Source organism: Centroberyx affinis, unplaced genomic scaffold (genome assembly GCF_046629955.1).
Source record: "Centroberyx affinis isolate AG114_WGS23_722 - 3 ecotype Tasmania unplaced genomic scaffold, CSIRO-AGI_Caff_v1 ptg004125l_1, whole genome shotgun sequence".
NCBI lineage: Eukaryota > Metazoa > Chordata > Actinopteri > Beryciformes > Berycidae > Centroberyx > Centroberyx affinis.
The window spans coordinates 25,806-38,475 of record NW_027281899.1 but is presented as its reverse complement, the minus strand read 5'-3'; the positions used below and the strand labels follow the sequence as shown (position 1 = coordinate 38,475).

The 12,670-nt window shown below is 43.4% G+C and overlaps 1 protein-coding gene across 1 annotated transcript; it reads left to right on the top strand.

The window, feature by feature from the left end:
- Positions 1-2,743: 2,743 nt before the first annotated feature.
- LOC139663815 (potassium voltage-gated channel subfamily A member 7-like) lies at positions 2,744-7,040 on the top strand. The gene is made up of 2 exons (XM_071542565.1): positions 2,744-3,457; positions 6,102-7,040. The coding sequence occupies exons 1-2, from the start codon at positions 2,744-2,746 to the stop codon at positions 7,038-7,040; spliced, it is 1,653 nt and encodes a 550-aa protein (XP_071398666.1).
- The last annotated feature ends 5,630 nt before the right edge of the window (positions 7,041-12,670 follow it).

The following is a 12,670-nucleotide window of genomic DNA, read 5'->3' as shown; positions in this document are numbered from 1 at the left end:
GATTGTATTTTTCTTACTGAAACTTGGCTAACAGCACATGATGCACAAAACCAACCATTTTCTTATTATACCAAGTGAATGCACCTACCAGTCGTTTATGACTTGTAAACTGAGAAATAGGAGCTTATGAGGAGCACTTGAAGGCAGCATTTGCAAAGTGACTATCATGACTATCTGGTATGGGAATTGTAGTTTTACTACAAACATTAGCCTAAGTACGACGCTTAAATATGCATGTGGTATTCTAAAATAAGTCATAGTCATCCATATTTATTCTTAAGATAATACTGAAGCAGTGATGGATTGGATTTGCGTGACCAGCCTGACAGGTCAGCTTTCATGCCAGTTTTATACTTTCTCCATTAACCCAGAATCAAATTCATGGACAATTCTGCCGATTTTTGTAACAGACCATTTTATTATTTTAGCATCAGTTATTCATGGATGAGACAGAAAACAGGAGAAAAACACTAACCGCATGTTTGTGTTAGCCTACTTACATGTTCATCCCTGTAAATCATTATTATCACCTACCATAACTCTTTCCTGTGCACGTCAGGTGCTTACTGCTACAGTAAGTGTGTGTGTGTGTGTGTGTGTGTGTGTGTGTGTGTGTGTGTGTGTGTGTGTGCGTGCGTGTGTGTTCACGTGCACGCTTGCATGTAGTACACGCATGCTCCAGAGAGAGGGGGTAAGAGGTTGACATTTGAGGGCGGGAAGGGCAGCGGCGCTCTTGGAGAGGAGACGAGGCGGGAGATTGAATTTCGGCCTGACAGCATTCCCGTAGTGAGCGTGAGAGAGAGAGAGAGAGAGAGAGAGAGAGAGAGAGAGAGAGAGAGAGAGAGAGAGAGAGAGAGAGAGAGAGAGCAGCAGGGACCGACCGAAGACAGCGACCTACAAACAAGCTTAACTATCTTAACTTCACTTTACAGTTTTTTTACAATTGGTTACAAACTTTTCTCAATACTGAGTCCACTTTTTCAAAACTCTTCACACTGTTGTCTGTACGACATGCAGCTTGGCACAACAGTTGATTTCACACCATAAATACACCAAAAACTACCAAAACACTGCATACTATTATTTTACAGTAAACAAAGATCCCATTAGAAAATACAAGTCATAGGAATGCAACAGGAAAAGCTTCAATGTGCTTTTTTTTGCCATAAAGTAATTAAAAAATAAACCAGAGTAAGTGAAAATTGCTGTAAGCAAAACAAAAGTCAATACTGTAATAGTTTTCTCAAAAAACAAAACAAAAAAACAAAACATACAAATCACCCCGTCTCCTGCATTTGGCCACATGTTTTCGTCCACATCACACCTGCTGTATAGGTGGTAATGAGATGGGAATCACCTGTGATTGGTCTCATTTACATCATTTAAATCAATAATTTTTTACTATTTGTCTCCATAACCATCTTTTTTTTTAGGATTTTGAATGTATTTCAATGGAATGGGATGGCAAATTGCTGTCCATTTGCATGTATGTTAGGTTTTGAACATTGAACAACAACGTAAATTTAAGTTTTGAAAAGAGTATGTAAGCATTTGCAAATTGGGCTGTAGATACACATGGTAGTCTTTTGTGTTAAACCAATGCATTTTGTGTTAAAGCAAGGCAAGAGTCAGTCACAGTTCGGTCCGCATAGACTTCTGTTGTGCTAACAGTGTGAAGAGTTTTGAAAAAGTGAGTCTAGCATTGAGACATGCTTGTAACCGATTGTAAAAAAAACTGTAACACCGCAGGCCCCCTGAAGGAGCCACGCTGCTCCCTCGGCGCTGTCTCCTCCCCCTTCTCCCCCCCCCGCCCCCCCTTTCCCAAACTTGAGACATGAAGGTGGGACAGGATGGGGAGGGGGAGGGGGAGGGGGGGGGGGTTGTCTGACTCTGAACATTGTGATGAGGGAAGGGATAGACAAACGGCTTCAGAAGGAGGGGAGGGTCAGGCGGACAGGCTCCCTGCAGCGGAGGAGGTACAGTAGCAGAGTCATGGTCATTGTAATTAGTCTCAATCAGCAGCTGTGACAGGCAGGCGGAGGGGTGAGAGGAGCACACCGGCCTGCTTTAGGGTTAGGGTTATGGGGCTTGTTGCATGGTGTGTCTGCATGATGGGATGTAAAAATGTACTTGAAAATGGTGGGGGGCAAAGCTCAGCTCAGAGTTGTCTAAATAATCTGCTAACGCGGAAATTCTGCTAAACATTCGGATATCTTTTTTTTTACTGTGGGTATTAGAGTTTTATTCAATGTCTTCAGGAACTTTGTCTTCGTCATTTCTAATATAACTCACACTCCTACTCACTCCTAACGTCACACAATTAGCTAATGCTGAACTGTGTTTCTCTGTGATGTGCAGAAAATTGCTCCGCTGAATTCTGCAGGAACATTGGATTCTGATTTTCTAATTTTATCGATCAGAATAAGTTTAATAAATATGTATTAGGTGATGCTATTTAACTGCTTGGTGGATGTTTTGGCAAAATCAAAGGCCTGAAAGACAATTTATGACATATTATTATCTCATCTTAATCAAAGATTCCAATTGATTTCCATGTTAAATAAATCAGTGAAGAGGTGAATATTACATTTTCATACTTATTTTGTCTTTCTCTACTTATTCTCACACTCTGTTGCGTCTACATTACCAGGTTAACCTTGATTAACCTTGATTCGTTTTCTCCAGAAAGAAGCGACAACCTATCAAGAAAGAAGAGAAGATCAGCAAAAACGAAAGCTAAGCGATGGATAATCATGACAAGGGAGGAGGAGATGGAGGAGGAGGAGGAGGAGAGACAAAAGACAAACAGCAGACGGCAGAGGAGGTTAGTGAGAATGACAAACGGAACAAGGACCAGCGCAACAAGGTAGAGAAGGGGGAGAAGGAGTACAGCGAGAAGGAGCGAAGTGGGGATGGAAAGAAGGAGAGCCGTCGCTCGCTGTGGAGGGGCGGCTGGGCGCTGACCGAGCGCCTGGCCATCAACGTGTCCGGGATGCGCTACGAAACCCAGCTCCGCACCCTCGCCCAGTTCCCCGACTCCCTGCTGGGCGACCCCCGCCGACGCCTTCGCTACTTCGACCCCTTGCGGAACGAACTCTTCCTGGACCGGAGCCGCGTCTGCTTCGACGCCATCCTCTACTTCTACCAGTCCGGCGGGAGGCTGCGGCGGCCCGCCAACGTCCCGCTGGACGTGTTCATGGAGGAGCTGCGCTTCTACGAGCTGGGAGAGGAGATCATAGACCGCTTCAAGGGGGACGAAGGCTTCCCCAAGGAGGAGGAGAGGCCGCTGCCCACCAACGAGCTGCAGAAGCGCCTCTGGATGCTGTTCGAGCACCCGGAGTCCTCCAGCGGCGCCCGCATCATCGCCATCATCAGCGTCATGGTCATCGTGGTTTCCATTCTCATCTTCTGCCTGGAGACGCTGCCCGAGTTCAGGGCGGAGAAGGAATTGAGGGAGGTGAGAGGAGGCTGTGTGACGGGGGGAATTGGTGTGGTATCTGTGATGGGACTGATAACCGATAGAGAGAGAAACAGGGAGGATTCACACGCCTGAAGGTAGAGGTTCTGTCAGTGGAAATGCAAGCAATGCCCGAGTAAAGGGATGGGAAAGCGGCTGACAGGGTGCTAAGAGAACAGATGTTAACACAGCGAGGAGCTGATGAGGTGAACATAGAAGGGCGACAGGTGCTGACAGGTGTCACCTTGCCAAACATAAACGCCATCTGACCAAACCGACTCTATCGGCACAGGGTTAAAACGCCTTTGCCTCCGGTCCTCTCAACACCGGGAGAGACACGGAGGATAAAACAAGATGGAAAAGGCTGAGCACAAACACCAGGAGTCGGGAATTTGGGGGTTCGAGTTTGTTATGCCAGCAATCTCAAAATGGAGGAAAATGGAGAGCAAGGGGCGATAGATGGAGGGAGAAGGGGAAGCCGAGTTATTCCTGAGATTATTTTCGCCTTGTCGTTAAATCTGAGCCACTCAGATTTGAGGGGAAGGAATGAGGAGAGCAGTTGAGCCGCTGCTGGGAAAAAGAAGGGGGAAGATGTGAGAAAAGAAACAAGAGTAAAGCAGAGAGAGAGAGAGAGAGAGAGAGAGGGAGGGAGGAGGGGAAATAGAGAGGCAGCGGGGGAGAAAGTGAGACAGAGCAGGTGGGATGGAGGGATGGGAGGTTTACCGTTCGAGGAAAGTTATGTCGCGGCGATGCTATCCCCCATTGGCCGCTGACTACCAGAGCCAGCGAGTACATTTTGACGGAGCGGAGAGTTCGAAGGGTTGAAGAGAGAGAGAGAGAGAGAGAGAGTGGAGCGGACAGGAGTTAGGCGGAGAGGGAAATGTGAAGGCAAAGGAAAGGGAAGGAGATGAGCTTGTCTCACGTTACCCCTTGGAGATCTAAGGGGCTATATATAGAGGAAGGACAACCCTAAGAGCACATCAACACATAAACGAATGTCTGTATTAATAAACACTGTGACTCATGCACACTGAAAGCGGCATGGAAAGAGGCTTACAGATCACCGTTTCTGATGACTGGCGCGAAATGAAATTAGCCTCGCGCACACTTTGGTAGCGTGGTGACTAGGTGGATCTGGAGTATCGAGACGCGAGGCTTGCTGGGTTTACATTCCCCCCCCCCCCCCGTCCCACCGCCACCACTGAAAAACATCTCTAACTCCCATACATAGACACACGCACGTGATCGGAGCACTCGAGGCCTTCAGCGCTACACAAACAAACCCAAACGCACACTTCCTCACTCAATCACTCACACACATGATGGTGAAAATGTAACCCGAAAAGGAGAGGTTTGTGCGTACACTGACATCAGATCATGACGCCTACATGTTATGGTCCTGTGACAAGACCTGAGACATAAGCCTGGCATATGTCTTTTTACTGGCTTAAAGATCATGACCTGTGAACTTAAAGTGTGAGGAGAACTTAAACTGAGCTGTGTCTCTCTAAGAATCTTTTTTTGCAAAGCTGTTCAGGTCAAATGTTTGGACACACCTGATAGAATGTACTATGTTTTTCATTCTCTTAAAGCCATTTTGATCTAAAGGCTTCTGTTAAATGCTTGAAATTTGTTTCTTAGACAAATATAAACAGTGAAGTTGATGCCGGTGTATGAATTTCTTTCCAAAGCCTTTGCCTTTCCATCAAGGCAAAGGGCGGCTACTTTAAAGAATCTAAAATATAAGATAGTTTTGATTTGATTTGAACACTTTTTTGGTCACTGCATAATTCCATTTGTGTTATTTCATAGTTTTGATGTCTTTGCTATTATGCTAAAATGTGAAAAATAGTTAAAAAATAAAGAGAAATGCGTGTGTCTAAACTTTTGGCTGTAGCGAAAGAGACATAAGAAAAGACAGACAGAAAGAAACATCAAAACACATATAAATATACAATATTATGTTCAATATGTGCTGAAAGCGCCATCAAAAACTAAGGGTAAAGGATCTCTATCTAACTTGACAAAACCACTAATGCCTAGGCTACTCATTTTAAACCCATAACTACTTCTCAGGAAAAAAAGTACTGTAGTAGAGTAGTAGAGTTAAATTAAGTGTCAGATTCCTTGGCCATGACGGTGTCTGGGGTGTAACGCAACCCGCCGTCACATGCGCTTAATGTTTTTTTTTGTGCGTTTAAATATAGAGAAACATATTTATATAAAAGTCTTGAACGAAAAAATAGAGAGGGGGAGTGAAAAGGGAGAGGAGAGAGAACGTTAACACGGTATCAAAGATCTCACAGTCTCAACCAGAACGTGATGACAGATGCATTTTCCAAATGTGCTGAGGACCAAGTTTGCCACTTTTATAATAATCGCGTCTTCTCACTTATCCTCGCTCGCCCTCCCTGCCTGTCCTGTTTACTCTCTCCTTGTTTTCACTCCTGTTACCCCCCTGTAACCCTCGTCTCCATGGAGCTATTTATTATTGCCCCACCTTTCCCCTTTATTCTCCTATTTCTCTTTCCCGCGCCTGTTTGACAGATAGGCGACAGATGACAGATGATAGAAAGTGAGTGCTATCTGCTTATGTGCTTTGGGTGCAACTGTAACCACTTTTCCCTCCCCCTGTCTTTCCCAGCAATTCATCACCATGCCCCACCCCACCATAGCGAACGAAACCATCTTGGTTCCACCTGGCTTCACTCCCTTCCAGGACCCCTTCTTCATCGTAGAGACGATTTGCATCTGCTGGTTCTCCTTTGAACTCATCATGCGCTTCCTCTGCGCTCCCAGCAAGATACACTTCTTCAAAGACGTGATGAACACCATCGACTTCTTCGCCATCATTCCCTATTTCGTCACCCTGGGCACGGAGCTGGCCAAGGACAAAGGCACCCCGCCGTCCGTGTCCCTGGCCTTAATCCGGGTCATCAGGCTGGTGAGGGTGTTCAGGATCTTCAAGCTGTCCCGTCACTCCAAGGGCCTCCAGATCCTGGGCCAGACGCTGAAGGCCAGCCTGCGGGAGCTCGCCCTGCTCATCTTCTTCCTCTTCATCGGAGTCATCCTCTTCTCCAGCGCCGCCTACTTCGCCGAGGTGGACAACCCCGACACGGCGTTCACCAGCATCCCCGAGGCCTTCTGGTGGGCCGTGGTGTCCATGACCACGGTGGGCTACGGGGACATGTACCCGGAGACGGTCGGGGGGAAGCTGGTGGGCTCCATGTGCGCCATCGCCGGCGTGCTCACCATCTCGCTGCCGGTGCCCGTCATCGTGTCCAACTTCAGCTACTTCTACCACCGCGAGACGGAGTGCGAGGTCAGCACGGAGTTCACCCACATCCCCACGTTGCTGTGGGAGGAGGACAGGGAGAAGGACGAGGAGGAGGACGATGAGGACGGAGCAGACGAGGGGCCCGAAGGCATGGGGGACTGCGCGCCCCTGTACGGGGGCGACAGCAGGGGGATCTGCCCTCCCCTCAACGGGACTCTGCTGGCGGGGCTGTGCGCAGGGCAGGCGACGGCCGACCAGAGAGGCGTGAACTTCTTCCTCAGAGAACCTCTGGTCACTCAGGTCTGATGGAGAACGGGATGGACGGAGTATTTTCAGATTGAACGCTGCCTCGCATCACGAGAAGGAGAGAGCAAAAGACGGAAAGATGCAGTAGAAATGATACAAAGGGAGGAAATGGGTGGAAGAGTGAAACAGGAATGAGAAAACTATATTAAGCTATATTTACTGACTTGCACTGACACTGACTCATTATATACTAACAGAACTGATGAAACTACCACAGTAGAGCTATGGAGGAGAGACAGATAATCCAGAAGACCTACAACGCCTGCTGTTTACTGATGTCACTGAATGTTTCCAGCATGTTGCCGCAATCTGACGACAAAGAAGAATGCTGCATGCTGGATATTTATCAGATCGTGTTGGTTAGTGTCTATTACTATGGAAGAAGTGGGCCGCAGTGCCATTAATCGTTGCTGTGCACATTGCTAAACGCACAGCGAGTGTATAGAGGAGTCGACGCCCCACCCTTGTGAGAGCTATGGCAGGAATGCGGTACCGTAATCTTGTGCTGACGTGGAACACAAAGAGATTGGTCATCGGCCGGCGGTGGTGCAGACAGAGTTCACGCCTACGAGTTGGTCCAGGGCCAGTTTACATGTTACACAGTGTAATGGATATGGCCAGGATAGGTGCGTGGGGAAAGCTGATCCTGGGTCAGAGACGTTATGGCTGTAGGGCCTCCAGTTGACATTTCTGTCCCAGTGGCGAGGCAGAGAGTATGGTGCCTACTGGCTAAAGCCATGCTGTACTCTGATGATCTGGAGTTGAACTAGATATTAACACTACTACTAGTACTACTACTGCTACTACTACTAGCAGTGGTGGAAAGAGCAGTTGAGTGTTCTACTCAAGTAGAAGTACTGTTGCTTTGCTGATATCTTTCTTAAGTAGAAGTAAAAAGTAGCTCATTTAAATGTATGTACTCAGAGTAAAAGTTGCTGAGTTACATTTTAGAGAAGAGAACGTTGTTAGATGTTATTTGTTTTTCCATGCAATTCTAAAAGGACGAGAGGACAGAGTTCAAAGTAGATTCTTTTAAATGGAAAATTTGGAAATTGCAAAATAAAGTGCACAAACAAAGTAAAGGCAGACTACTCTTCTCTTCTTTGCTGACTGATCGTTCACTGTGAATGGCTCCACTATTTGCCAATTTACCATTGCCCAGTTTCCGATGCTTATGGAGAGCCGCAAAATCTGAACTCTGTAATGGATGTGATTTAAAATGGAGCCAAGTACAATACTGCACTAAAAACGTACTTGAGTAAAAGTAAAGTTACTGACTTTAAAAAATACTCAAGTACACAAAAAGCTACTCAATTACAGTAATGTGAGTAAATGTAATTAGTTAACTTCCACCCTTGACTGCTACTGCTATTAACTACTAAAAAAACTAAAATTAAAAAAACTAAAACTACTGAGCTGTTGTACTGCTTGAGTGAGGGAAGGAGTGTTGTTTTGACTGTGTGGATGTAGTGTGACCTGTATATATATTCTGATGAGAGCTGACTGAGGAGGAGCTGTCTATATGTCTTACTTTATTTAATAAAGATTGTATTTTATCACTCCTGTCGGGGATTTCTGAATTCCTTCCACATGATTCTCTCCCTGCAGTGACTCAGGGAGAAAGTGACGCTATTTAAATCTAAACAACTTTGTCAAAACAACACAAGGCATGCTTTATTTTCAGATGGGTTACACATACATACTAGATATAGCTAAGATTGAGTTTTATGGTCGGAAAAGCTCTGAAAAATGTTCTTAATCACTAAGATGTGTCAACACAGATTCTATGGTAAACTCTGCCGATCCACCATGTGATGACCGGTCCAGCCTCTAGATGTCAGAGTGTGTTTTAAAACCTCGACATCTGTCTCACTCCTGCTGCCGGCGGATTTGATTTACAGCCATACGACTTGGAAGCCCTCAAACAAGCATAACGCAACATGTCTTTCCTCTTGAAATGATCATGTTCATTTATCCCATATGATCTAAATCATTTACATATTGCCATTTTCATTCCCAAACATTCAGTTTTATCCAGCAGAGGACTTTGTTTAGCTGACTGGGCTGAGAGGACAAAATTAAAATGGGCTGTTGAATGACTTAACCTGGTAGACGTTCCAACAAAATTCATTGAATTAACTTATTAGAATCAGATGACATGAGATGAAACTTTATTGATCCCTGAGGATAGTAATAATGACAAGTATTTAATTGTGCTGGGTATTTAATACTGCCTGTAATATCATGCCAGGCCAATATTTCACAGTTTTTCAGTATACAATGTGTTGTTCAGTGAATGCAGCACAGTAAACTCTAACTGAATAGCAATAACCAACTGAGTGACTTTGATACAATACTGTTGTTGCAATGTTATGCTCAGTTACAAACCTATTGTCTATTGTGAGTTCTCCAAGGTGGATAAGCCCTGGGAAGCTCTGCTAAAAACATTCAAATCTAATTCAAATATATCCACTAGCAACAATGGCAAGGCAAGTCAGTACAGCAGCCAACTTGGGCTGGATCTGCCAACTTTGATCGGATCTGCATGAAAACTGGAAAGCAAGTTCCTAATGGAGGTTCAAACACAATTATCAAGTTTCATAGTGATAGGTGAAGTTGTCTTTGAGTTATAAGATGTAAAATCCAAACCAACCTTGGATTCTGTCTAATACATGCCGATTAATATCGATTCAAAGATATTCATGTTTGGTATTTGTGGCTGATCATATAATGGCGTTGCACAAATGGTTATTTAGCGTATTTTAACACACAGGTCATGCATATTGTTGAAGTGTTTGAAGGAGTTGAAGCACTAGTTTCAGTAGTAGCAGCAGCAGTAGTTGAAGTAGTACTAGTAGTAGTAGTAGTAGCATTTGTAGGCCTAGTAGCAGCAACTACATGTAATCAAATAAATAAATAGTTGTCTAAGGTAACCCCTCCCACTCACCTCTCCCTTCTGATATTTCTTATACAGTGTAATAAAGATTAGATTACGTTATGCACATTTTGAAATTTCATTTGCAGTCCATGTTTGAGGAGTGGCTGCATCTATGTAATTGATATGCGTACTTATAACTGTTCCTCCATCTTTAATGTAGACATGATCAAGTACCCTTTTCAGTTGTTGCAGTGGCTACATGCTAAATTTTTTTTTTTTTTTTTTAAATTCATGATTTTATATTGTATTTTCATTAAAATCTCCAAATATAATTTTTCTCCCAGGATATGCATTGATTATTTGGATGAGTTCTTTTACCTTTTGACAAAAAATAGTTACAAGTTGTTGGCTTGTATAAAACGACAGCTGTTAAATTAACACTTGAGACTTGAAATTTTGATTTGATTTGATTTGCATTCTACATTATAGCATGTTGGTGTCCATATGGTCACATCTTTATGTAGTGAATGGTAAACTTCAACTCCACCATGTGTTTCTTTTTTAAGCTTAGCTAGTTCTGGCTGACTGTGAGGGATGTGTGTAAAGCTGAAACCATCAAGACTTTGGTTTTGTGCATCCTGTGCTGGTAGCCAAGTTTCAGTAAAACAAGTACAATCTGCACTTTTCATAATATTGGCTTTTAAATCAAGGTAATGGCCTTTAAGACTTTAAGTGCTGTGCAGCGTAATGGTGATGAGGAGTTTGTTTGTGAAATGAACTACAATATATTGCTGATTCTTTAAAGTCTAACTGTTAATCCACCAAGACTGGTGACACGACTAAGAGCAACATAAGCTTGTCCTGATGAAAAAATCTTCAGAGAAACAACAGCTTTGTCTGCTGTTAATCCCTGTACTGTGTGGACAGTGCAGGCCCATGCCCAGTCTTACTGGAAACTGTCTCCACAAACATCCACTGTTTGTAACTTTATCTTCCTCTGGTAATGTTTCCTCCTTCAGTATCAACTGTGTGTCTTTTATATCGTTGATTTTCTCCAACTGTGGGGTTTTCAAATGCTACATAAATGGAAGAAGGGAAACCATTTTTTCACTTTCACTTTTTGTCACTGATTATATTAACTACAGTATCAAAAGCACCGTTCACAAGGCCATCTGACATGTCAGTATTTTTCAACAACATAAAACGAGCTCCAATTGAATTCATGATTTAAATGTGTTTGCAGACATGAATCGTAAACTTTTTTATGATGTCAAACTTTTGGCTCTAACCTACCATTCTCTGTATTTCTCTCATAACCGAGTGCTTTAATTGTGATGGGATGTGGACGCATTTCATATAACATATGCAGGTTAAAGTCATCAACCTCACTGTTTGTAGCATATATGTGTATTGCATCTGTTTGTTCCCCAGTTTCACAGCTTTTAAGCAACGTTTTCACCCAGCAGAGGTTCATCTTTTTTATTAGTTTGTAAACGATTGTTGTCTCACTATTTGAGTAAGTTCAGCTATTTCAAATTCACCATCCCATATTATGTCTCTGGGATCGTTATATAATGCAGCTCCCTTTACTGGTGGGACTGGTAAAAGTCTCCAACTCCAGTAACACACACCTTTCCAAATGATGTATCATCTCCTGGCTTATTTGTTTTCAGTCTGCTGTGAATGTATGCCATATGATCAACAGTTGATATTTCATCCTAATCATGCTCGTAGATAATTAATCTAATCATCAGTTCAACCTATGATTGGTTGAGACAAATCTGTTCCAATTGAAACATTGTGTATAGAGCTTGCATTAATATTAATATTCCAGGCAGCTACAGCTGTTGGAGCTGTGAGTGCAGCAGTGTTAGCATCTGGTCGGTCTGGGTGAAGCTGTTTCAGGATCTTATAGCTGACTCATAAAATACGGCTTTGATTAAGTGACTCTTTCCTGTGATAAATGCTTTTATTGGCTTTTTACCGCTGCCTTTCCCTAAGCACCGGTTTCTGATTTGGTAGAAAATATCTGACTGTTTCTCATTGAAAGATCTTAATAGTTCTAAAGCATCTTGTCTTGGCATCTGCAATTTATCAGACTCAGTGGAGTAGACAGATTGTTTAGTTTCCTGCAAATCTGGGATGCTTTTATTGTTATAATGATCCCCATTTGTGTCTTTAATGGGGTTCTTACATTGCAATTGTTCAAGCTCTATTTCGGGACAGATTTGTGCTTCCAGTGTCTTTTCAACTTCTTCAGTTTTTCTCAAACTGGGCTCTATTTAAGTCAACAATGGATTTGACTGGTTCCAGTGTGTTGTTTTCACTTGACAGCACCGTTTTCATAGAAATCTGCATAATTCTTTGTAATGAATCATGTTTCAGTTGACAGTCCAAACACTGTGGCAGACAGAGTTGTATACCGTGATGATAGTTCTAGTCTCGTAGGTGGCAGTCTAGCATATCGTATCTCAGCAAGTGTTGTACAGACAAAGCCAAAGTTATTTTTCAGTTGAAGTACATCGGCATCATCACCGTCTGGTATTTGTGAGCTTGCCAGGATTTTGCACTCTGAGCAGAATGTGGCAAGGCTCTTGTTTTTAAATGTTTCTGTTTTTCTGGTTCTGCCAACATTTTCATCCATGCTCTTCATCTGTCTCACTGTGATCTGGTTTTCTATGCAATAGAGCCATTCTGATCATTCTCTGGGTTTGTATGAGCAATGTTTGTGGCATGCGGCATGCCAGTCAAT

Excerpts from the sequence above, each read along its gene's own strand:
- LOC139663815 (XM_071542565.1), top strand. The coding sequence starts at position 2,744 with ATGGATAATCATGACAAGGGAGGAGGAGATGGAGGAGGAGGAGGAGGA. Across the intron at positions 3,458-6,101 it reads CGGAGAAGGAATTGAGGGAG|CAATTCATCACCATGCCCCA; the intron begins GTGAGAGGAGGC and ends TGTCTTTCCCAG.